Source organism: Misgurnus anguillicaudatus, chromosome 8 (genome assembly GCF_027580225.2).
Source record: "Misgurnus anguillicaudatus chromosome 8, ASM2758022v2, whole genome shotgun sequence".
NCBI classification, from domain to species: Eukaryota; Metazoa; Chordata; class Actinopteri; order Cypriniformes; family Cobitidae; genus Misgurnus; species Misgurnus anguillicaudatus.
Window position 1 is genome coordinate 43,169,000 of NC_073344.2, and position 27,677 is coordinate 43,196,676.

A 27,677-nucleotide genomic window follows, 5' to 3' on the forward strand; every position below is an offset into this window, starting at 1 on the left:
TCAGCCACAAACCCTGACCATCACAGAAACAGTAATATTTGCCACTACACCACTTTAACATATTTTAGATTTCATATTTTCACATTTAAAAAATTAAAAATACTCCTGTCATACACAACATTTTACAGCAAGTATACATACACATGTAAAAAAATTCTCAATTTGTTTCGATATTATCAACATTACACTTTGTTTACACAAAAAGGCTTGCTCTCTAAATGTAACTTTGTATCAAATTATTGTATGTACATGCAATGTGTAATAACCTGGTAAAACAGGAACACCTCAAAGTATAACAAAAACCTTTCAACAACAATTCCAGAAATAAGACCATAATGCCCCAATACAATTTTCAAAAGGGACATGAAGTTAAAAGACATTCATCATAAACCTCTACATAATAAAAACTAAGACAACTCAAGTTATATTATAATCATTTATTGGACACATACAGGTCACTGCAGACATATTCACATTATTGTTCTTTGAAAATCAATTTTTGCGGTAAACATTTGGACATAGAACAAATGCAACGCATACAATTAAGTCAAATTAAGCGTAACTAAACCCCTGGTCAGAGCCTGACTCCACCCACTGGCAATATTTGAAAAATGCAAGAAAAGTGGGCAGATCCCAACGGAGATAGAGGGGACGAACTAAGCTTGTACCAAGTGTATGGTGAGACCGTAACAAGGGCAGGGTGAGCTTGAACCTGCTTACGTCACGAGTCATTTTTTGAACCCAACATCCAATAGGACAATTCAACTGCAGTAACCACCGTTCAACCTGAAGAGGGCAGAACTCAGACGTTTTTACACCATATATTGCAGTATTGAAACACTTTATATCTTAATGTCAAAAAACTTACTAAAATCAATGAACAGCACTAATAAAGCATCATTCTTACAGATCATTAACTAAAAAAAGTTGGTTTAGGGTGTAGTTACTCTTTAAACCGTGCACTAGTACTCTGGCATATAATACATATTAGCAAACTTTGAACACTTACAAAAATTAAATATTACATTAAACATTCCATTCAAGAACTTCCTTGTACTAGTAAAAAAAATAGCTTTGCAAACAACTTTTTCTTCACATTTTTATTAACAAAGTACATTGGTTTTGATGCCTAAAATAACGTGTCAAAATAATTTAATATACATTGCACAGAATATGTGTGTAAAAACTGTACATGCTCAATAATTCTAAAATTACAAGTAGTGTCCAGTGTAGAGTAATAAAACAAACTACATGCAACACAGTTATGACCTGAGGTAGCATGCACAATTTTGTCATTTGGCCACCTAGTGGTTTGAATATAGAGACACCATATAAGGCGGCAAACACGCCAAAATAGACGTCAGGCCGTATGTTCGCAAAACTTAGCCGTATCGACACTAAACATGGTATGTCTCATAGTCGTTACCTGAGGGTGCATGCAACGTTTCGAAAAATTCTTATTTTCACTTATAACTACTGCAAACTTGAGTCTAAAATCATGAACGTGGTCTTGGCATACCTCAAGGAATCTAACAAGTCAAACTTCAACATCACATTCTTCCAAAACTGCACAACCATTACATCATGCACAAATATACCTGCTGCCAGCCAATCACATGCTATACTTTGTAACGTGAGCTTCTAGGAGTGAAAGCTTGACAATCACTCAAGTAAATGTCTACTGTTGTCCTGCAAGTAAAATGCCAACATGCCCTCGAATTTCCAAAGTGTTCTTAGAAGTTTCACTAGCAGCAGCACACTTAATGCATCTCATCATAAAGGTATCAAAGTTTGTTCTCTAGTACGACATGATGCTTTGGACAATGTTCAACCTTCACATCTTCCAAAATTTCTCCATTCGCACTTTTAATCTCGGTCTCATCAGAATCTTTTGCTGTCCTGCAGTCTATAATTTTTCAATTGTTGTCTGTGCAGTTGTGCTTTGTAAAGGAATATTCCCGTACAACCTTAGACACCTTCAATGCATTGTACAATTTTACAACTTTGATGTCATTCTCACTCCACAAAGCCAACATCATGACATGGTCCACATCTGCGACAACCACATTTTCTTAAGACATTCCTTATACAACAACAACATCCTTCCTCTCAAAAACTCTGACCATCCCCACCCTCACAGACACAAACAAAGACAAAACATTAAATGTTTAATACTTATTCAACAAGTGAACTCACTTCACACTTAATGATATCACAAATCTTTTATGCTTACACACACAGTGTATAAACTAATAACATAGTTATAATGAAATTATGCAAATTATAAAAGTTAGTACTTCATAATATTTTATCACACAATGCATACCAAAAACCTTCATAACTTACCCCTTGATACACTCCTATGTTTGTTGATTTCTCCAAGAGTTAAGATGGATATCAGATTCTGTAAAAATCATTCTTTGCCCTCAAACCCCCCAACCCAACTGTATACACACTGTATGCGTTTCAAAAACACATCACGCAACAGTTGTAATTTTGGACTCACCTATTCCTTTTAGCACACAGGAACATCTAACACCTCAACTCCCATGGTGTTCTTGGATCCTGCAACAAATCCTTGAAGCAACTGCTTGCCAATTTTGACAGCAACATGTTTGACACACTGTGTACATATAAACAAACAAACATAAATCACATATGATGTGGATGTTAAATGCGGAGTGCACAATATTTGAAAAACCCTTTGAAAAAGGATACCAGACTTATAGCCAATCAGCAGTAAGGACCGTGTCTACTAACCAACATCCTTGCGGGTTGCGTATGTTTGAGGCGGGTGTTTTAAAAGAAGGTCCCGATACTATTGGGTTTGGGGCGTGTTTGTTTAGGTGATTTCAAATATCAACATTGGCTTTCAAACATCCATTTCAAGCACTCCATTGATATTTGGTCTGTAAAATAACCCAATTGTGATTCTCTTGAATGTATGCAATGTTATTTCCTATAAAATAAACAGCAAAGTCACATATTTCATGGAAATATAGCACACCCTTATTTATGACAATTTCTGAAAGATTGCATTTAAAATCACAAGGTTTTCTTATCATTAAACTGCTGGTTTAACTTCAACGTTATTTCCATTTATTGTCCCTCATGGCAACAACAGTACAAATAAAACTTCTATTACATGTACAGTAGATGCAGATAAATTCATGTAACATGCCTCAAGGTTCTTGAGTCATGTAGGTTTTACGAACTATTCAACAGTAACAATGTTCTTGTATAAACCTGGCGAGTAATAAGGTATAAACAAATGTAAAATAAACAAATGTATGTGTTAACATCTACATATCATGTGAAACAGGGCTACTCAAATATTACCCTGGAGGACCCATCACTACATAGTTTAGCTTAAACCCTTAACCACCTGTGATTGTCTAGTAATCAAGATAACGTTAATTATGTTGCTCATGTGTCTTTGATCACGGTTGGAGCTAAACCATGCAGTGCAGGGCCCTCCAGGGTAACATTTTATAGCCCTAATGTAGAATCTACACAATATATAGATTTTACATAGAACCTTTAACAATTTTTATCAAAACTTTGAGATTCCCTGCATTACTATGTCAAAATTCATACTTCCTCCACATTTCATCTTATAACACTTTCCCTAATTACACAAACTTATACACACCTTCTTACAGTATTTACTGATGAAAATATATGTGAATTCTGTAAAAGTCAAAAATTTGTACAAACTTCTATGAAAACTCTATTGAATTACTCTGAAAATGTCAACTTCATTACACTTTGCTTACACTTCAAACATATTAGCAACAATGTACACTTAATTTTTTTATTACACTAAAGTTATTATAAATGCAAATTCTACAACTTCATGAAAACTACCATGTTTCAACAAAAAATTCTTTACTTACAATAAGACCACATTTTACTTTATAATACCTTTTCTTTGCTACATAATTTTAAAAATACAAACACCGTAAACTATCAAGAAAAACAAAGACAACTCATTTATCATAGCATTATTTATTGCACATAAACAATTCAATACTGACCAAATATTCACATTACACCTCTTTTCAAACAAACATCTAAATAACAAATGCTACATATACATTTGACAAAATTTAAGTGCTCAAATTGTCATAGCATTCACATTAACAACCAATGAACAATTACTAAAATACAACACTTTATTTCTTCTCAAACTATTGGTATATCATTCACATTAGCAAACCATGTCCATTTACATCAATAACAACTATTTATTTCTTAAACTATTTCTTGCCACACCATAACAGTACCGATTGACAATGCTTTGCAGATTACAAAATATTTACTCACACCAAGTCATAAATACACAATGTTTACATAACCACTCCTTAAACCACCTAGTACAACAAAATTAAGCTGCCTTCATGTCCATAAACTCCTCAGTATTATTTATGTACAACTACATTAAAAGAACAGCATGTAAGAAATGTATAACAATTGAAGAGTTTGGTTCCAAAACGCAATAAACGCCATTTTTGAAAAAAAAAAGAGTTACTGCCAAAATCAGTATTATATCAGGTCAGTAGTTAAAAGTAAATAATTAATTTTACGCAAAATCCAATACCCGCCGTGATATTCTGTCATTTTTTCTCCCTTTTTTCCCAAAATGCGACAAACGCCACTCCTCCTTTTTTACAGAATGCAATAAATCCATTTCTGATATTACAGCGGACCATTCACGCAATGTAAACAAACATGGCGGCGCGCTGAGTACACGGAGTCCTAGTTTTCCTCATCTACTTTGTACTCCGTGATCAACAAACAAAACAAAATAATACTTTAATAGCATTGCTAAACCTGTGATGGTTTTCTGTGACGGGAAAGAAACGTAAGCCATCAACAGCTAATAATTTCCGCGAGAGGCACTCGGTTGCTTGCTCTCCAGACAGCATCAAGCTTCTCATGCTAAAACATTGTGTTCTTAATATAACAAAGTAAGTGTTTTGGTTAATGCCATTAATGTTTATTTTTTAATCATTGTATACCACTAGTCAACTAAATAAATATAAAATGGTAAAGATGAATGCACATTTATACATTGATTTAATAGATTTATAGCATTTTGAAATAAAAAAACTGTCATGGATTTATTGCATTTTGTGGAAAAAAAGAATTAGTTTTTATAATAAATCTTTGAAAATCAAGTTATGGATTTGAATTTTTTATGTTTTTATAACCTAAAGATGCTATGTGAAAGTTTGTAACAGAAAATACTGGTTTTCATCTTGTCATCTTCTTGGTATAGAAAACACGTTTTTACCGAAATTTGTCAAAATGGATTTATTGCGTTTTGGAACCAAACTCTTCAATTACTCATCAAATGTCCCTGATGTCACTACACATTAAGAAATCATTTTCATTACAAATACTTATATCACTCATAACAGTAGTCTGGCCAGGATATTCTCATTTAAAAAGTGGACTTTCAGCCTTCAACTGATGTTTATGTTTTCATTTTGTTTTTTGCCCACCAGTTGTAGAATTGCAATAGCAATTTTGCCCACAATCCTACATACTGTTCCTTTAAATTAACTTGCTGCATGCTTTCTCTCTAGTAATCCAAACCCATATCATAGTCTTCCAAAAAGACACTACATAGATCATTTACATTGTAACGATTCATTCTTATTCTAGAAATGAAAATATGTGTCAAAACTTTCTAGATATCAAACATAGGAAAATCCCCCTTTCATATGTAAAGCATTTTGAGTGCTGCATGTAAGTAATATATATATGCAACAAATTATTATTAGTATTAAACATTGCATGCTTTTTAAAAGAATCATAATAAGTATCACGACCTTCAAGAAACCACATCAGATCTATATAAATTACAACACTACATGCTTACTCTAGAAATGAACATCAGTCTCTAAACATAACAACAACACACACATCACCCATGTGTAAACTGAACCACACAAATCTACTTACGTTACTATAATAACCATGCAGTGTTTTCGTGGAAATCTGTGTCAAGTCATAAAACGCACACACCCAGTTCTATTTACATTATACCGCTGCATGCTTAAACTTGGAATGAAAATGAGAGTCCACACTTTCTAGACACACATTGCACACATCCCTTTACATTAAAAGATTCCTTTTAACAATTAAAAACACTCTCCAAATCTCCCAACAGTTCACCATCAACTGCATCTGCACTGCCACTTGAATGTGAACATACTTTTGAGGGCCCTTCAGAGCTTTCGTCGCTGTTATCCAGGAAACTAACCTTCATCATTACGTTCCTCCAAAATTGCACCACCATTACATCATGCACAAGTATATCTGCTATCAGACGATCAGGTTCCACACTTTGTCCAGGTTTCACTCCTAGTAGCTCACGCAACTCACCATCACTCAAGTAAAATTTCTCATGTTGTCCTTCAATTAAAACACCAACATGCCCTCGAATCTCAACAGTTGTCTTGGAGGTTTTACAATAAGATGCACATTTACTGCACCTCGTCATTAAGGTTGCCATGTTTATATTCCCAAGTACATGATACTTTGGACAAAAATGTTCAACCTTCACGTCCGCTTCCAAAATTTCACCCTTCACACTTTTAATCTCGGTCTCATCAGAATCTTTTGCTGGCCCGCAGTCTGGAACTTTTTCAATTGTTGTCTGTGCAGTTGTGCTTAGTGAAGGATTGTTTTTGTATAACCTCACGGACACATTGAACACTTTGTACCATTTTCCAACCTTTATGTCATTCACACCCCAAACAGCTAACAACATGAGGTTGTCCACATCTGCTACAATCACATTTTGCATAGGCATTCTTTGTCCTCGAACAACCGAGTCCTTCCTCTCAAAAACTCTCACAATCTTCACCTTCACAGACACCTACCCCAGAAAGACAAAAAAAAAATACCCATTAATAAATGCATCTTTGTCTTATACAACGAGTGAACTCAATGACATTTCATACATTAATTAAAACACACACTTCTTTTAAAAACAACTTTTTAGACTACTTACATATGTTTCTATGAAAATATAACATACAACTACAAACGTTGCCATAATTTCATCCAAAACAATAATTTCTATTATTCGCACCACTACATTATAACTATCAATACTTCACAAACACTTTTTCCACATCACATCACATGACAAAAACACATTCAAAAAGAACATTACCAGTTGATACTCTCTCGTATCTTTGTAGATTTCTCCAAGAGTTAGAAGGGGTGTTGTTGCAGACAATTTCTCCTCAAACACATATGACAATTGACGAACAACTGATATTTTCGTCCTGCTGTTCACAGTGACATCATTTGTGTTTTTGGCCTGACGAGATGGTGACAACCCAATATCAGTAAGTTTTAATGGACTCCTGTGAATACAACAAGAAACATGTCATCAACCACACACGTTCACACTCAAACACTACTACTGCAATAATACACATTACACTCACATATCGTTTAAACAAACACTCAATGTTTCCATTATATAAAATATCTACATTACACCCCGTTTACAATTTTCACATTCCATGAATGATTATTGCGACATAACCATTTAAGAAAAGTAACTTTGAGCTAGTTGTTATCTTAGGCTTTTCCTATGGCATGCGTTACATTTTTTCTGTAGTAAATGAAACATTACTACCCAGATAGCACGCGTACGTCGCGGAGACGTCTGCTAAATATCGCTTCATCTTCTGTAGATCGGCCGCGAACATTGAAAAGTAAGACGTCTGCAATATCTCTGCAAGACGTCTTGGCGATGTCTTGAAATATTCGAAATTTTTACGAGCTGCATACATCTTCTGGAGATCTTGAATCCGAGCAAACGCAGACGAATCAGCTGACCGAAATGCTCAACTCATTTCATTGTTTACACTAATTTCTTGTTTAATTGTATTGAACACAAACAAAAAGATTGAAAAAAAAAACCCTCAGCTGCATATAATTTGCCATTTTTTTAAGAGTTTTGCATTTAATTTGCATTCATAAAATATAATTATTATATACCCTACCTCGTATCACGTGTAATATAGAAACATAAAATCTTACCCTTATTTGCGTTTATTCCAGTTTCACTTGCATATTTTGCAGTTCTAAGGACGAGACGCCTGCATTTAAATTGCGTTTATGTTTTAAGTGCAGAATAAAACACATAAAGGTACTCAAAGTACCTTGTACACGGAAATAATCTTACTGCCAACATTTTAACAAATACACTGTAACCAATAATGGACAGCAGTCTCTGCACCATTCATGAATAAACCTTATAGGCTACAATGTTAAAACACATTATACATTCATTCATTTGACCAGGTATTATCCAGCATCACAGCATGAATTGTTTCGACAAGTTTGTTTACCAAATTAAATTTATGAAACCTATGTGCTGAATGTTCATTACATCCAGAACTTAACCAATATACTGCAAAGCTATGACATTTACTACCTGCTCATTTAATCACTGCACAAGACCCAGAGCTGATCATGACACTTTACATTTTAGACTTTGCATGTTCTACATAAAGAAGGAATTCTTTAAAAATGAATGAATTAATAATAACCCTAAAAATGAAAGCATTAAAAACACTGTGATGTAGTAAGTGCTGAAAGTACCATGTGACACTATGAATATAATCACAATGGTGACTGTTACACAAGACTTAGATGCAACTTTAATCACAATACAACATTCGGTACACCAGGGGATTTTAAATTGTGTGTCAGGAGGACCCACTTGTCCGTCACACAGTAGGTTAAGGTGTGTTGCACACCGTAATGATGCAACAACAGTTTGGCCAAATTAATAATTAACAATGACAATGGTTTTGAAAGAATATACCATAAAATATTTGGTATTGCAAATAAACTTATATTTACTTTACATTATGAAATATTATGAAAATAAAATGACTCCACTGAAAGAGAACAAATGTGTTTTACCCCATTAAAAAAATGTATATTTAAAAATATTTTAGTGGGTCTAGAATAGATTACACTTGTCTAATAGGTTTTGAAATGAGAAGTTTGGAAACCCCAGCTTTACACAATACTAGTCTCAATTAAAGTTAAAGGAATAGTCTACCCTTTTGCCACACCAAACCATGCCACCACCTCAACCCAGACGAACCAACACATATCCACTGTTCCTCAATGCGTGCACCGCACAGCGCGTCGTGAATGTGCCAGCACCCAGCCCAGCCCCATTCATTCCTATGGTACCAAACAGGGAAGCCACCAAACACTTTCGTGTTTTCCCTATTTTAAGACTGTTACATGAGGAGTTATACCAGTAAGTATGGTGCCACAAAATAAAACTTTTTTTGGTACCATAGGAATGAATGGGGCTAGGCCAAATGCCAACACACCCACAACGCGCTGCACGGCGCACGCACCGAAAAAAGATAGGTATGTATTAATTCATCTAGGTTGAGGTAATAACATAGTTTATAGACTATTCTTTTAATATTAAGTTGTAATATAACTGAAATTAATAGCATTTGCAATTGACAGACATTAAATTAAACTGATGGCAGATGAGGTATGGGGATGATGCTGGGCCAGAGTTGAATCTGTGCATCTTAGTAGATCAGGGTGGTTCATCCTTAAGTGCTGCATTAAAAAGAGAAAGGATATAAAAAGAAAAGAAATTAAATATTTCTCCCAAATCAACATTGGACTATCAACACCAAATTAATAATAATGCAATAACATGCAAACAAACCTGTCAACCGTCAATATATAACAGATACTACACACCTGTGTCCAATACATCAAGATTCTCCCAACATTTTAGGGCTAGCTTATTACCACAGTTCTGGCTATTCTTCATATTCTGTGTGGTCAACCCTATATCACGACATTGCGTGACTATTTCACGCATGGACCAGCGTGACAATGTCACGCTTTGCCGCGTTTGAGCGTGTGCATGTCACGCTTTCTGTTTGTGTCGCTGTCACGTATTGGTTACTCAACTTTTTTGTCCTATTTTCAAACCATTGTCGCTTCGGTTTAGGGTTAGATTTGGTGCTTGTGTTATATGTCACTTTAAGTATTTGTCACTTTAAGTATTGGTTTATAAAATAAAAAGATACAATACTTATTCTTTTATATTTTCTAAACTTTAACCAATTGTCACCTGACGTTGGGGTTAGAGTTTGTTTAGGTAAGGGTGTCATTTTATGTAAATCTAACCCTAAACCGAAGCGACAATGGTAAGAAATTAGGACAAAAAAGTTGAGTAACCAATACGTTACAGCGACACAAACAGAAAGCGTGACATGCACACGCTCAAACGCGGCAAAGCGTGACATTGTCACGCTGGTCCATGCGTGAAATAGTCACGCAATTTCGTGATACTGGGTTGGTGTGGTGGTTAGTTTGCAACAGTGACAAAAATGAACTTTTCATTAACATTACCATTTGTTCACTTAAGCTAACTTCCAAGAGCACAGTTATCTAACACAGTCTACTGTAAGCTTACTGTTTTTTAACATTAAATATAGATTAATTTTTTTGAGAGAGATACAAAGGACAAATGTCTCTGTTTGCTGCCTTCATCCGTGTGACCAATCAATGGTTGTGTTAAAAACATGATAATCAGGTGGTAACAATTAGGTGAAATATTGTGCAGTGTTACAGACAACTCTGATTTCTGATGTTATGTCACTAAATATCCTACCTCCGACCTCAATGCATTGCAGTCAATCACGTATCACATTTGCGTGTTTACCACATAATGAGACGCCAGGAGAAGTTTGTGCTCTTGTGCCAATTATGGCAGAAAACGGTTACTGGATAATTTAACATTCATGTTCATCTATATTACGTGCTGTTTAAAGTTTGTTTGCGGTTCATGTAAGGCTGTGAAAGGCTAGCCACCACCTTGTCTGCAATGTCAAATGACGCATCTCGTTGAGGTCGGTGTTGATCGATCTGTTCCAAGTTGAGAGGTCGGATACTCCACTTTGTTTCCTGTTCCTGACTTCTAACAGGTTTAAGGTCAATAATATCCAACATCCAAGTTGTCTCGAACACAGCATTAGTTCATAGACTCCAGTTCAGTTCTATCTGTAACAAAAGAACACAATGAGACCATCATCACATCAGACAAAGTATTTCATTTATAAATTGCACCCAAAGAAAAACCAAAATATTAAAAACATGAAAGATTAAAATCTTCATTTAAACCCAAAGGGGACTAGCCTGGTAATACCATTCTCTGCTACTTTGCTTGAGCGGAAGTACAAAGTCTGATGTAGTCAGGCTAAAAGGGGACATGGTCTTTAAATAAAACACCCAAAATGCCCCTCTTTTTAAGAGTTTTCAATATCTCCACCACAGAAAGACTTCATTTCTTTCTCAATACTTAAACGTTAAAGGTCACGTTTTTCCTGATCCCATTTTTCAAACTTTAGTTAGTGTGTAATGTTGCTGTAATAGCATAAATAATACCTGTAAATGATAAGGCTCAAAGTTCACTGCCGGCCAGGCGATGTATTTTTTTAAAACAGAATCCCCCTTCCAATACAGCGAACGGCCGGTTTGTACTACAGCCCTCTACTTCCCGGTTGAATAACGTCAAAGCAAGTGTGTTTGACTAAACTCCGTCCTGGCTAAGATAAGCTGCTATTGAATCACAACACACTAAACAAACTACACAATCAGAACTCGTTACGTATTTCTGAAGGAGGGACTTCATAGGACAAAGAATACATCAGCCCGTTTTTAGGACAGTGAAAGCACTATATAGATAAGTAGATTGTGTGAAAAATACCGCATGTGAAACATGTACACATGTTATATTGCGCACTGTAAACACAATCAAATCTTCAAAAAACACAGGAAAAACGGGACCTTTACAGTTGTTCAGTATTATGGTTGTAATCAAGAAAATGACAATGCAATTTTATTTAAAGATCATATCCCCTTTGGGTTTAAATGCAGATTTTAATCTTTCATGCCATGAAGGCAATAACGCCGAAACATCTGCCCTTGTATTGTTTGATTAGAAAAACAGGTCTAAGCACCTTAAGCTGGGAGAGCATGGTGAGGGTGTTGATTGAACTAGATCTATTGACCCCTAGGTAAAATAATTAATAAAAATAATGTTTTTTCTTATCTGTCCTGTCCTATTTTGTACTGCAAAATAAACAAAAGCAAGTGACCATAGTATAAAGAGGATAAACTATGGGTAATAAGGTATTTAGCAAGGCTTACATTTAAACATTTTTGTTTTATATCATAGACTATGTTTACACTGTCAGTTTAAATCTGGTTTTTGTGTATATCCAATTTGAATGACTGACTGTACACACTGTGTATGACAACTCTTCGTGTTTGATTTGTGTGACCTGAGGCGCATTATCTTTTATCCAAAATAGCTGCATTGGTTTATAGCAATGACGTTGCGTTGATGTGTTTGAAATAAATGTGCTTGAGTTCATGCAGCAACAACCAGTTTTCATAAATGAAAAATAAAATATTGTCTTTTTATCCAATTCATCCGAGAAATAATTTGGTAATTAAAATAATGTACCCTAAAAAACCTTTCATTTGTAAGACCGCATTCATTACTTTACCAAATATGGGAAGAGACTCACAGGTGGAGGTAGAAGCTTGGTCTGCACTTTCCATAGCTGGTGCACAGGGATTGTGGTAGGCTAGTGACACAATTGAAGAAGACTGGTTCAAAATCTGCTTTACAACAGAGGTTGAATTAAACTTTTTCATTTTGACAGATAAGGCTGTAACAAATCTGTCATAATCAATTAGGACTAAAATTAGGGATGCACGATATATCGTCCGACATATCGTTATCGGCCGATAACTGCTTATTTTTAATATTATCGGTTATCGGTCTGATAGCAAAATTATGCCGATAAATGAAAGCGATAAATTATGGATTATTTTGGTTTGTTGAACCACTTCACGTGCTCATTGCTGGCCATGTGGAGTTTTGATTGGTGCTTTCTGTGAAATAGCACGAAGATGACACATGTTGCGGGCTTAAGAAGAGTATGCTAGTCTAGCGCAAAGACAAGATGTCCGCAGTCTGGGAGTTTTTCATTGTGAAATTAATAGGAATATTTATCGGCCTATATATATCGGTTATCGGCCCCCAACTATAAAGAGTTATCGGTATCGGCCAAAATTTCCATATCGGTGCATCCCTAACTAAAATATCAACAAAACACTTAGAAAATGAACAAAACCAACTATCTGAATCTGTCTGAACTCTAACATTGAGGTCTGGATAGACAAAGTGAGTGTTTATCTGTGTAAAAGTGAGTGAGCGCTCTTTTGCTCTTAACTGTCATATAAGCAGAAACTTTAAAAAGAGGACTCTTGCACTGACTTTGATCGAAGGTGAGAGGTGCATAAACACACAGGAGACAGTAAGTAACTGAAGTATGTTTGTTTCAAATAACTGTAAACATCGGTCCTACAACGGAAGGCCTGCCTCTCCCCATATTCAATTGGACAATGGAAAGACACAAATGACGGCGGGTGCTTTTCTGCTCTTAGCGCTCCTTCAAAAACGCATGTTGCAGTAGGGGGCAAAAATGCAAGGCGTTCAGTGCCATTAACGACGCACATAACGCTCAATGCTGCAGTTAAAAAAGATTTACCTCATAGTAAAGACAACTGGATCTGAAGCGTAATGATGGTCTTCAGAAGGCCTCTCATGGTGGTCTTGATTCAGAGGTTTGAGAAGACTACCAAGCACCAGAGCCAGCTAACAGGTGGACCAAACATCAAGCCAGAATTCTGCATGAGTCAGGTAAGCAGAATAAAAGACGCTGTAAATAAACAATAATAAAAGATGGTCATTAATGACTTAATGCTTTTATATTCATGTTAATGCTTTGAAAATTATCTTATTTCTTTCAGAATTTATGTCTTTTGATATTATTGCCAAATGCAACAAATGGAAAAAAGCATACTTTATGACAACCTTAGCAGCAGAACCCATGACTTTCTCCTGGGTAGACGAGAAAAAAAGTTTGGTATCAACACCCATCTAACAATTAAGGTAAAAGATAAAGTTTTATGATCCCTGCATTCAGGTTAGAGTATGGGTTAAGTTGACCGTTCTATGGGTGTTTCTCAAATGCAAGGTTGCATCCTATGGAGGCTGCATCCATCTTAGACCTGTCCTTCTGAGATTTCGAGGTTAGAATCCACCTCAAAAGCCAGAATGAGATGGTTTAGTTTGATGTCCAAGGCAATGTCATAATGGTTTCCGTCCCAGTGGTCATGGCATGAAAACTTTAAAGAGAGAAGTTGAAAATTAGCAATGCATCACCAAAAAAAATCCAATACTGTAGTACAGTGAATAAAAGTCATGTATCAACTGTCTTTACAACATGGACAGTTAAACCTTTTTTAATTTAATTCAAACAACAAAAGAGAAAACAAGCAGATTGAGATGTCCTTCGACGATGCTTGATGACGTGGCAGCCGAGACATGCAGCATTCTAAGACGCAGCCTTATTAAAAAAAAAAATGGACGCAGACTTATTTATTTTTATTTTATATATGTATAATGTACCCCCTGACTGAACTTGTATTTCTTATTATTTAAAAAAATATATTAAAAATATTTTTAAAAGAACGCAGCTGTGCGTTTGAGAAACGACCGGAAACGACTTATATGTCGCGAGGCCATCACGTGACCACAATATTTACCAGAAGACCGTTATTTGCTCGAGTTCCCTCAACTTTTTTGTCGCAAATAACATTATTAATATCCTGTAAATAATAAAATTTGTACACATTACGTTCCTCTTCACGTTGTAATAGTATGTTTTTGGTTTAATAGTCGGCTTTAAGTTAGTTTTTCTGTCAGTTTGATCGTCAAAATCTTGGTAAGTAACTTATAGCTTGTCATTCCTGGTTTTAATTGTTAGAAATACGAATTAAAGAACAGATATAACTAATATAACTGAAACAATTAATAAATACAATTATCGAACCACTCCAATAGAACAACGTTAACGGTTTTGAGTGGTTTTTAGGAAAAGGTCTGACTGAAATTAACGTAATCCGTATAAGAAGCAATGCTGACATCGCGGGCACGCGCATCGAAATTCTGAGGTATAAATTCTGTTTCTGCCCGCGCAGGACTTTACAATGCGTATCTTGCAATATCCACTTCTCGCAGCATGGTTGAAGTATGTTTTTACGAAATTCTACAATAAATACGTGAAGAAGAACTACCGTAAGCGTGTGATATTTTGAACTTTCCGTCCTGACGTGTTTTTGTTTTACAGCAGCGATTTGAAAATTTGTGTCACATTCAACCGGACAGTGTGCTTTCACTAATCTCTGGTCACTAATGAAAGGTAGGTGGACCGAAATATATATCTTTTATCTTGCTACTGAGGAAATTTCATCAAAACCTATGGAGGAGAATGCATTTAAATATATCGCGGAAATTTGGTAGTCACGTCTGTGGTGGTATAGCGAACGACCTGTCAGAACATTATAACTGCAGGCATCGTTCTAAACGATTTTAACTCATTCTCACCGTGTTTTCATTAAAAGTGTTATTGATACTATGTATTTTAATATGTATCTCGTGGTTTCTCTGACATGTAATAGTAACATAGTTTACATTACTTCGAAATACATTCATTACTGAGGACTGTACTGAGGATTCTTTTTTAAATTAATAGACTAACAACCTTTTTTGTCTTGTATAAGTTATCCTCTGAGTTAGTATCCTCTCACCCATATTTTATGTGTTGATGATTCTTCAAAAGTAGAACATAACATTAAAGTATTGATTAGATATAACTGTAAACTGATTATTAAATGAAAATAATGATTAAATTACACATGATTATTAAATGAAAACCATTTTATATCATCTCCTTAATTTAAACATTTAATTCTCAGGGATTTTCTTCTTGGAATTTCAAAGAGGATAAGTAAATAAATTTTTAAGACACTGCTCTAGCTGAATCCTTACAATTCATAACTGTGTACATAAAATTAAAAGTGGCATTTCATTGAATGTAATGAATGTAATCAAAAAGTCAATGCTTGCTTGTTGTCTTTATTAATTTTATTAACTATTTTATTAAAAATATCCTGCAACACATCTGCCATTACATTTATGTCTAATTTCCCTTAATCATATAGATTACATAGACTAATATTTGATGTTATGTCTTTACAGCTAATTATGAAAAGGAAGGGGCCCAAGACAAAGCTAGGTATAGCCAGACAGCACCTCCTGGACAAGTACAGTGATCTACCATCTCCTCATTTGATCCAAAATGGACACATTCTCTTTCTTTATGTCACAGCAAACTCCAGCAGAGCTGCAACTGCAAAAGAAATAATCAGATACATACCAGAAATGACTAAAGAGCATGCAAAAAATAAAGTGAAGCTACTTGTTCAAAAAACTTTAACAAAATACAGAAAACTAACTAATGAGAAAGAATTCAGTCCTAACCCTAACCCTAACCCTAAAGGGTTATGTAGCCGAAAATTTTGTGAAAACTTCACTTCCACCACAGCTCCCTGCGCAAAGTCTCCTTCTGCTGAACAACAAGTTCCAAAACTTAGTCCTTTAAAGACAAGACAGGTTGCTAGAGCCAAATGTCCTTCTTGTACCAGATATAAAGAGTCTCTGAAAAACATGAGGCAGAGACTTCTGTGGATACGGAGAAGCAAGTACCTGGCAATTAAGACACTTGTAGCAAGGCAGAAAAAGAAGGGAGCGATAAGGATACTTCATCAGAAACTGAAAAGGAAAGAAAAGCAAATATCCGACTTGAAGAAACTGTTGAAATCACACACTGAAACTTTTTTTAAATTAAAAAAACAATACAAAGTGAAAGCAAGAAGTCATATGCACCTGAAGAAATCCCTTACAAACATGAGACAAGAGGTCAAATCAAATTCAGCTGATGATCTGGATAAAAGATGCTGCAAGTTAGAAGAAAGAAGTATTTCAATGAACAGTGAGATTCATGATCTTCAATTCAAAAACCTTCTTTTGGAAGAAAAAATCCAGGATTTGGAAAGTGAAAAAAAGCTTACAAAAACAGACGCAAAGTTATACTCAAATAAAATGCGTTTGATGGTCTTTGACGCAATATCCAATCAGGTGCCTACTGCTAACATCCAGAATTTGATTACAAAGTTTGGGCTGCGCTTCAGCATTAGTTTAAGTGATGTGCCAAAAAGAGCTACTGTGGAAGCCATGACCAGAGAATTGGGAGCAATAAGTGACCTCCAGACTGCTGAAGCACTTTTAGCAAACACACACACTACCCTGGGTTTTGATGCAACCACACAGGAGGGAATCCACTTGAACAGCATACATTTCACCACCAAAGATAACTGTTATGTTGTTGCTGTAGATGAACTTCCAGGAGGCTCTGCTGAGGATTACCAGATCCATATTTGTGACTCCATCAGTAACCTTGCCAATGTGTACTGTCATTTTTTTGAGGCAGACTACGAAAACATTCTTAAAAAAATGATAGGGAATATATCAAACACGCTCACTGACCGCTGTGCTGCCAATCATGCAGCCATTCGATTAGTCTGTGCATCTTGGAACAAGGCCCTGAATGAGCTGAATTGCAACCTTCATCCTCTGGAAACAATCGCTTCAAAAACAAAGAGTGCTCTGAAGGAGATTGAGAAATCCATGGGGATTACTGGGAAAATCAAGGGGAAAGACTGCATTGGGGCCAACATTGTGGTTCAAATAAATAAGATGAGGTACATGGATGGCAAGGGCGACCCTCGTGGCTTTAAGGTCTTTCTGGATCACAACAATCTCCCTCTCGGCCTCATACCACGCTACAGAGGTAATAGACTGCACATTCTTTTCCATATATGTGGGATATTCTCAAGTCATCATGCAGCACTAAACTCATATCTCTCTGGAGGAACATCCTGTGGAGGTCTGCGTGCTAGCATACTGGAAGACTTCAACTCTACAGCCGGACAGGTTGAAATGCAAGTTCTGGGTTTGCTTGGGAAATTTCTGACTGGACCCTGGATGACCAAATTCTACACTTGTGCTGATGACCAAACTGATTACAATACATGCATTGAAATTGTCAAAGAGACCGTGCAGAACCTGAAAGATCAACTACACTCACCTGCTGAATTCCTAACTCGCACAACAGACCTCTTTGGAAATCAGTTGAATGCTTCAGACAAAATCCTTAAGAAATTGCAACAACCACCAAAAGACACACTCATGTTCACTCAAATGATGGAAAGCTGTCTGAGAGCAGTCATTTTAGTACTTGAAAGGCAGTATCAACAATACTTTGTTGATACATGGACAGTGACGGAGAAACTAAAAGAAGAGACAGCCTCTGCAAGATCACATAACATAGATGCTGAAGAGCTGATGGGGATGTTTAGTGCGCTGAAGAAGAAAGCTCCAAATGCCACCATCTGCTACTTGTCCTGTAAAATGCGAGCACGGAAAAACAACACTGTGGATTATTTGGACAGTTTAGACGAGGAAAAACAAGAGCTGGTCATCAGGAAAGCAGTGAGGCTGGGGGTCATACAAAGAAGAAAGAGGAGGAAGAAGCAAGGAGAGCTACAGGAGGAATTGCACAGACGCCAAGCTACAAAAGAAAGGAAGAGAAGTGAACAAGAACGGAAAGTGTTAGAGAAAAAGTTTGAAGAATTAGGTGCAGACAAGATTGAAGAAGCATTTCCAGAAATCCCATAAGAAAAAATTAGCTTGATCAAGGAGTTGTTGTGTGGTAGAGGGGTGGGGGCATTTATATGTCATGCATGGGATTTGGGTGGCAGCAGGGTAATTTTCAATGGGAAAATCGAAACTTTCCATGCCAAAAAAAAGAAATACACTGTTGGCTATTGGGCCCTGAGCGGAGAGGGGTATGAATTTGATGCACATGACACTGATGTGTCCATGTATGCAATGGCAGCAGATGTCATCTTGGATGACTTGGTTGTACAATAGCCTGTTATCAACTCAGCCAGCAGTTGCAGCCTGTATATTTCTCATAATGATCATTCATTGTTATGAAAAAATAAATATGAATGTTTATTCGCATTTTCAGGGTGTATAAATATGAATTAATAATTAATAGTGGTGTATAAAGGTGACTTTGCTTGTATTGTGGAAATAAATATTTATGAATATGAAAGAACGCTTAATAATGTGTTATTTTTAATTGTTTTTGGTGAAGTCTAATGCCCATTCCAACTAAAACAGTAAATGTTCATGATTTAATTTCAAAGAACTAACAAAATTCTATCTTCTGTTCAAATTTCATGCAAATATCTGATAAAATGAGAAAGTTATAAGCAAAAACATGTGAAGAAGCAGCATTTTTGGTCACACACATTCCATAGACATCCATATATAACTTTTTCCTCTGATTTCTAAAATTAAAAATATCATAACTTTCTCAATCCTCAACGGATTTTTACAATCCAGCTATCTTTGTAAATGAGAATGTCTGCTCTGTCTAATCATGTGATACATTTTGAGTTTTGGGGGTTTTGAAAATTTTGTCATCATACCTAGTATAAGGGCCATTTTAACGTAACGTTACAGGGCGGGAAAGGTTTGAGGCATTTAATAACTCTATTAAACTGGCTGGTTTATCCACACCAGTGCGTAACATGTGAAGTTAACGTTACAACGTGGCTTCGGGACTTTGCAGCGACCTGAATAGCATTGCATTGATAAACGTTAATAAGCTTTTAATCGCGTATAGAACATTAATATAAGACGATAATTCTGTAGATCGACTAACTTACATGCATGCATAACATATTAACTTACCTTGACACTGAAACTGCCGTCAGCACTGTTGCTTCACCCGTTGGAACATCCTACTAGTTTAGGGAGTTAAAAATCGAGTTGGAAAAGAACAAAAAATCGTTCTACACGAGACCCAGAAGCTGCAAAAACCGATTGAGGTTACACTCTATTGAATGATCGCAACGTTGAGTGCAGGCAGCCCACATATCTCTCAGATGTGTTTGACTTCATGCTGATCTACGCGCAAACCGATCTTGACATCAAGTACCGCGAGTTCAAACCTTTTCCGGGGCTTTCCCAAACTCTCGCGGTACTTGATGTCATACCACGTGCTGTCTGCGCATCTCGGTGTTAAGTCAAACACACCTGAATGTATTTGTTGGCTGCACTCCCTTGCGCAGGTAGGTAGGTGTAACGAAATAAATGTATTAAATTGATATTATATAAATAAATATTGTTATAAAAAATCTTTATAAAATGATTAGCTGTCATTAATAAATTAATATTTGATTTGAAACATCAGTACACGTAAATTTCCCTCAAGTTATGAAATGCCTAAATAAGATCAAAATGGTGAAAATACAACAATGTATATTTGACCAATTTAGCATTTATTAACTTTTGCCTTTTTAAATTGACTTCAGAAAGTTATCTACAGCCACACATCCACTGTATACCAAGTTATGATGATCAATTATGAGAATGCAAAAGGATTTATAGATCAGTAAACAATCAACAAAAAGGTAATGTCTTAATATATTTCTGCTTTTGTTACTTATTCATGTATTTGAATTACATAATTCAAAATCAAATGTTAATAATTATAGGGTTTCAACTTGTTGCAGCTTTACAAAAAATGTAGAATTTGTAGGAGCATGGACAACTGAGTAACAAAGTCATATTATGCAGATGGGTGCTCATGGTGGCCTCCAAATAAATACATGGACAGGCTGCTAAAGAGGGTCAGGATGATGGAGATGCAAGAGCCAAAGACAGCACGGACCAAACACCAGGCCAGAATTCTGCATGAGTCAGGTAAGCAGAATCAGTTACACTGTATAAAATCATTAATTAATAGACAGTACAATTAATAACACATTATTTTTCATAGCTGTAAAAAACAAAAGAATGAAACAGTACCTGCATTTTAGTTTCCAGCCTTTTTCACAAAGTTGCCGACAACTGGAAGAATGTCCCAAATTGCTGAAAAAAGAAATTCAGTAAGTCCTTATAAAAGAGACATTTTAAAAGGTAAAACGGCTTCATTTAACTTCAAAAATACCCCTAAATCCTTAAAGAACACGCCCACATTTTGGGAATCCAGCCCATTCACCGCATCCCCCAGAGCCAGACAAGTCCATACATACCTTTCTCATCCCTGTGCGTAATGTAACTCTGTCTGATGCAGCCCCCGCTAGCTTAGCTTAGCACAAAGACTGGAAGTGAATGGCTCCATCTAGCATACGGCTTCCAAAGATGACAAATTAACGCAAACATTTTCCTATTATGTGTTGTGATTCGTATAGTCAAATTCACTACCAGTCTTTTGTTCTAAGCTAAGCTAGCGGGGGCTGCGTCAGACAGAGTTACAGCATGCACGGATATGAGAATGGTATGTATGGACTTATCTAACTCTGGGGGATACTGTGAATAAGCTTAATTCCCAAAATGTGGGCGTGTTCCTTTAAAAATCAGCACCCCTAGTTAATTTGGATGCTAAAACCTAAGGCACGTCCAAGCCTAGGATTTAGTGTGTTTATTTGTAAATGTAAAAAATGCAGCTAACCAATCCCAGCTCCAGTGGGCAGGTTAAAGAGTATTTTTTATATGAGACAGAAAACAGAAAAACATTTTTAATGGCATTTAAAGACAACATACCACTTCATAAAACTACATTTTCTGTTTAATCCATAGATTGAGTAATTTTCACTCTAGAGACCCTGGGGTGACCACCAAGGACGAATGAAAAGTAAGTAACCTACAAAACAAAAAACATTAATATTTTACAACTGTTTCAAGATAAGTACTCTGCATATCTATAGCAATGGACTCTATGCACGGCAGCGCTTGACGTGTTTCCGGTGATATCTTAGGATGCTGGACTACTTCCGCCAGTCATAGAGCGCTATGTTATTTTGGCTGTTTGGTTGCACAAACAGCCAAAATAACACAGCAAATTTTGTTGATGCTTGTTTACTTTACATAGAAATAACTTATACTCCACACTTAATACCATAATGACATTTAAACGTATGAAAGTATATTTTTTAGGACCGAACTTCTAGCCACCACTGCTGTGTCATGGCGTTTACAGCGACTCACTGGAAAGCATGCCAACTTCTACACTGCTACCCTGTATCTGCATTACCAATACTTTTAGATAAAAATTGCACTGATAACAGTGCTATTCGTCTGTTGTTGATAAATTGGTGTGACTGTTATTATCAGTACTAGCAAAGATAACATCTTTGGTTATACAAGCTAAATGTTAGAACAGTAGAAACTCATATTTTCGATATTTATGTATTCTTTATTAATAACAAATGCAAAAGACAAATGGAAAATTAATATCAATGACAACAAGAATAACTTGAGTGAAAGAAAAAAAACACACACACATACAACAAACTAAATAAACGGGATAACAAATAATGGGAAAAATATAGATTTCTACAACAGACTTTACAATAGTTAAGCCTTTTTTGCTTTGTTCTTTAGATTCGCAAATGTGTCAGGATACTAACTCAAAAATAACCAAGTAAAAATGTTTTGACAATCGATGTGTACATGAATCTCTTATTTAACCTGACACTTTAAGATTACTTTAACATACTTTAACATTACAAAGACGTAATATATTACCAGCGTGATTAGCCTGCTGTTCGAATCGTAAAAATAGCACAATGTAAGCTCTGCTAGTACAGGCTAGCTGAACATATCTTAATGATTATACAGAGACGACACATAAAACTTGTTACCTTTCTCGAGTTTGCACATCTGGACAATTCTTCACAAATCACAGGTTGTAAATTTGGGTAAATTCAGCAAACAACCGAGTACATTTGAGCGATTCTGCCGTCAATCCGTTTTAAATATCCCGTACCGGGAACTGAATAGCAGCCTTGAGTCAAACGCGGAAGTTAAGCGTGCATAGAGTCCATATGCAGATTCTTGAGTAAGAATTTCTCTCAGACAATATAGACTCAGATGGCTTCATGGTTGACTATATTTGTAGTTTAACAATTTCTATCATGTTAAAGTTCTCACACAAAAATTGCTAGTCTAAGAATTCTACAAGAAACCTTGTTCCCCACAAAGGCTTGATGGGTTGTGCAACTTACCTGCTTCCCTTTACAGCTCCAGTGAGTGTCTCTAAGGTAGATCCTAATGCAGATGGATGGAATGTTGATCCGCCTAACATGCAAGGTAAAAGCATTTGATAGCATAGTGGATAAAAAATAGCTTTTTTTCATTTTCACAGCATTTTCAAAAACAACATAACACTTGCTATTATATTGTTATATATTACATGACAATGTCTAACTCTGATCCATACAAAACAGATTTTCTGTACCGAGAACTTTGGATGACCATCAAGACAGTACGTTTTCAAAAATCTGACCTCAATTTTAGTAACCATTTAAGGATTGTTTTTCTTTTAGTTGATTTAAATAATACCCTAAAGTCCTCCGTTCATCTTCTGAAACACTGTTTAAGATATTTTAGATGTAGTCCGAGAGCTTGCTGACCCTCCATTAAAAATGTATGTACGATATACTGTTCATGTCCAGTTAGGTAATAAAAACATCATCAAAGTAGTTCATGTGACATCAGTGGGTCAGTTAGAATTTGTTGAAGCATCAAAAATACATTTAGGTCCAAAAATAACGACTTAATTCGGCATTGTCTTCTCTTTCAGGTTTGTTGTGAACCGTGTGCATGACACTGCTGCCGTACGACGCTGCTGGTGTGTTATCTGGTGCACCCAAGCTTTTTTTTCGTTTACAGTCTGAGGGAGACGCTGTAAACATAATCTTCGCAAACAATCTTCGCAAACAAAATCTTCGCAAACATTTCTGAGGATAACACGTCAGCAGCGCCATTGTGCACGCGCATTCGCAACAGACCCGGAAGAGAAGACAATGCTGAATAAATAGTTATTTTTGGACCAAAATGTATTAATGATGCTTCAACAAATTCAAACTGACCCACTGGTGTCGCATGAACTACTTTGATGATGTTTTAATTGACTTTCTGGAAATTGGACGGTATGCAGCGCATGCATTTTTTGGAGGGTCAGAAAGCTCTCGGACTAAATCTAAAACATCTTACACTGTGTTCCGAAGATGAACGGAGGTCTTACAAGTTTGGAACAACATGAGGGTGAGTCATTAATTACATTATTTTCATTTTTGCGTGAACTATCCCTTTAAATGGAAAACACCACCGCTTTCCAAGGTGTTACTATGTTTTTACCTTAGACGAATTGGTACATACCCATCTTTTTTCGGTGCGTGCACTTAATCTTTGTACAGGGTGTTGTGAATGTGTTAGCATTTAGCCTAGCCCCATTCATTCCTTAGGATCCAAACAGTGATGAATTTAGAAGCCACCCAACCCTTTCATGTTTTCCCTATTTAAAGACTGTTACATAAGTAGTTACACGAGTAAGTATGGTGGCACAAAATAAAACGTGGCAATTTTTTAAGCGGTTAAAAATGAGAACTATATTGTATGGCAAAAGAGCACTAAGTTTGCAGCACTTCAACCTCGGCGCACAGTAACATCATCACTCCTGATTACTCCACCTCTCACTCAAACTCAAAGGAGGGGGAGTGGTCGGGAGTGGTGATGTTGCTGCGCTCTGAGGAATGAGTGGGGCTAGGCTAAATGCTAACACATTCACGACGCGCTGTACAAATATTAAGTGCATGCATTGATAAAAGATAGGGATGTATTAATTTATCTAAGTTGAGGTAAGAACATAGTAAAATATTGAAAAACTGTGGTGTTTTCCTTTAAAAGCAGCACCCCTATTTATTTTGGGTGCTAAAAATATTTGCCACAGACAGTTTAAGGCCTAATGCTGCATTTACACCGCCAACAACCTAGTCACTGTGTGTCAGCCATTTCTTTTAATGAGTTTATCAGAAGGCGTTCCCAATTCTGGTTGTCCTTGTAAAAACTACAAACAAATGAGTAAAAATCCTCTCAGTAAATGACACGAACTTCACTGCTTCCTCTCATTGGTAGTTGCTCCCAAAAGTCCTTCATCAAGTTGAACTTTCCTCAACGTTGTGGCATAGCTGGACATGCCCACTTCCTGTTGTCGATGGTCACAGTTGCTCATGTTGCTGAATGGGGCAAAGCTTCCATTGGAATGAACGAGATTGTGTTGCTAGTCGCTGGCGGTGTACAAGCAGCATTAGTGTGTGTCTTTAAAAATATATCAAATGCAAATTACCTGATCTAACATTCCCAGCTACAGAGGGCATCCTTTATTCAGTCCCTAATGCAGATGGTTGGAGTGTTGATCCACCTAACATGAGGGATAAAAGAGCGTTTGTTAGCATAATGAGAAAGAAAACAGAAACACATTATTAGTGGCATTTAAAGACATAACTTAACACTTGTTAATACTACATTTTCTGTTCAATCCATAGAGCACTCGTTTTGAGTCCTGAGACCCTGGGGTGACCACCGTGAACAAATACAGAGTAAGTTACCTAAAAAAAACAATAATAATATTTATTTATAAAAAGTTCTTATAAAAAAGCATCATCATTTACTCAGATGAAGTGTTACCTTACCAACATGTTCAAGGAAGGTGCAGGTCTGATGATCCATCCAACATAAAAAAAACAGTAAATTTATACCTAGTTACATCTGTTGTAAAACAGACAAATGCAGTTATAAGAATTTTACCTAAACTACACACCTATTTGATTCTTAAGTTTAAATAAATCAAAATAATGCATTTAATAGTAAAAGCATTTTAAAGGCTACACTCCTAATTCATTTATCTTTGCTATTGCAGCTGCAAAAAGGCAGTCTTGACAGTTCTAGGATGAATGCAAATAAAGACTGACCACCTGACTTCAGCGGTCCAGTCTCTTGTGGGAAGCAGGTGTTTGTTACCCCAAATACGGATGAAGAGTGACGAAGAGGATGATGACTTTTTTCTCAAACATCATCTGAAGATCTTGACAGGCTGGAGACAAAATTAACAGACTGAGGGTTTATACAAAGAATCTTACTCAGCCAATATTAAAGATAAGATATTTTTACAAAATGTTCTTTTCATTGTTTAGGATGATTTTATGTAGAAAACAATACATCACAAAAAAGACTTTAGCTGGGTTTTCACAGGCAGTGCCTTACACACACTAACCACAATTATAAACGCAACACTAACACAGATTTAGACAGATTTGTGAATAATATTTGAGAGAAATAGGCCTTTTGGGGACATAGAAAATATTTAAGTTCAGCTCATGAAATTAAAAATGGGGGCAAAAAATGTTTTAACAAGTGCAATACAAATATCAACCATAATACTGATCGTTTTAAAAAAAGTAAGCCACTATATCTTTTCTAGAATCTTACACAAGACTCAGTTACATGAACGATCAAAATAAATTAACGTCAGACAGGTGGGCGAAATATCAATATTAAAGCATGAATAACTGTTATCAACCCAATTTCAATGTATTATTTAAATGATCCCACACCAAACAGTTTATTATTTAAATGCATTATTACTACATACCTTAAGCATGTGTTCCACGCCTTTCTTCTTCTTGGCATTGCGAGGTCAAGCGGATGTTGTTATGTAGAATCACGACCATGACGTAAAGACGCACATCCGTAATTTATTTAACAATGATAACACTTTCGGGTAATTTTATCTTCTAGATCCTAATTAAAGCTATAAAGAAAGAGCAGCCTATCACGATTATTTCCTGGTAATTTTTTGAAATGTTTTATTTTAGAATGGAGATTAATAAAGCAGACGCGGAAAGCTAGGTTTTGATTATTTTAAATATGTCATGTTTATATGTTGTTGTTTTCGCATACTGTCATGTAAAAAAATATATTTAAAGATAAATGAATGAAAGTTTTCATTGTTTAATTTGAATAAATGTGTTTTATAAAATCAACAACTGCCTGTTTTAAGATCAATTGAAAATGCTGTTTTCATTACTTAATATCGATGACACAGCTTGCATGTGTAGATGTGTGTAGAAATAATTTGCTGTAGTTTAGGGCAATTCAATTTGTTAATGAGGGATCTTGTAATCTTACAAACATCTGGGAAAGAGCGGCTTACCGTCTTTCTAAGCTCTTCTTAAGATCTGGGAAAGAGCGGCTCCGCATCTTTTAAAGCTCTTCTAAAGATCTGGGAAAGAGCGGCTTGCCATTCTAACATCTTCTAAAGATCTGGGAAACGGCGGTTCGCCATCGTTCTAAATAACATACATCTTGTAAAGATCTGCTGGGTGTCTTGCAAACAGCTGGGTCGGACGTCTCGGCGACGCCTTCCAGATGAGCAAACGCCCTAAATAATACGTCTTCCAGACGAAAAACAAGACATCGCGCAGACATCTCCGCGACGTACGTGTGCTATCTGGGTATAGGAAGGTGTACAGTTAAGTTGGTGTATTTGAGGATGTAGTTTTGCAACAAATTTTAACTATACATTACAACTTCAACAATCAATTATTTTGATAATCGACTAATCTATCAATTATTACACCAATTAATTGACTACTCAGTACGTTTTGAACTACTAATAAGATTTTTCAATTAGTTAAACAAAGTTCTACATTTTCTAACTACTACATAAAAGCAGAAAATCACTTCAGCAATT

The 27,677-nt window shown here is 36.0% G+C and overlaps 2 protein-coding genes across 12 annotated transcripts in view; one reads left to right on the top strand and one right to left on the bottom strand.

The window, feature by feature from the left end:
* Positions 1-422: 422 nt before the first annotated feature.
* LOC129450980 (uncharacterized) overlaps positions 423-27,677 on the bottom strand; it is a 30,502-nt gene continuing 3,247 nt past the window's right edge. For all 3 annotated transcript variants that reach the window (XR_012370884.1, XM_073870942.1, XM_073870941.1), the window contains 2 exons: positions 7,190-7,385; positions 423-6,889 (listed from right to left, as the gene is read on the bottom strand). Coding sequence is in view for 2 of the 3 variants with exons in the window: in XM_073870942.1 (XP_073727043.1) it covers positions 6,143-6,889; positions 7,190-7,385 (943 nt within the window). In the remaining variant the exon portion in view is untranslated. The remainder of the gene's footprint in view (positions 6,890-7,189; positions 7,386-27,677) is intronic.
* On the top strand, positions 13,917-26,156 carry LOC129450971 (uncharacterized). 9 transcript variants are annotated; one of them, XR_008646512.2, is made up of 9 exons: positions 13,917-14,053; positions 20,452-20,550; positions 20,717-20,842; positions 20,959-21,027; positions 21,722-21,776; positions 23,165-23,233; positions 23,371-23,408; positions 25,471-25,524; positions 25,845-26,156. XR_008646512.2 is itself a non-coding variant. In XM_073870937.1 (8 exons), the coding sequence occupies exon 1, from the start codon at positions 16,673-16,675 to the stop codon at positions 18,740-18,742; it is 2,070 nt and encodes a 689-aa protein (XP_073727038.1). In that variant the 5' UTR covers positions 16,507-16,672; the 3' UTR covers positions 18,743-20,550; positions 20,717-20,842; positions 20,919-21,027; positions 21,722-21,776; positions 23,165-23,233; positions 23,371-23,408; positions 25,471-25,524; positions 25,845-26,156. The 9 variants fall into 9 exon arrangements, 5 of the variants coding, with proteins under 5 accessions (XP_073727038.1, XP_073727037.1, XP_073727040.1 ...); XR_008646513.2 differs by lacking the exon at positions 13,917-14,053 and adding an exon at positions 14,589-14,888 and having other exon boundaries at positions 20,456-20,550; XR_008646511.2 differs by lacking the exon at positions 13,917-14,053 and adding an exon at positions 14,637-14,888.

What these genes read in the sequence shown, in the direction of transcription:
- LOC129450971 (XM_073870937.1), top strand. Translation starts at nt 16,673, where the DNA reads ATGAGGCAGAGACTTCTGTGGATACGGAGAAGCAAGTACCTGGCAATT.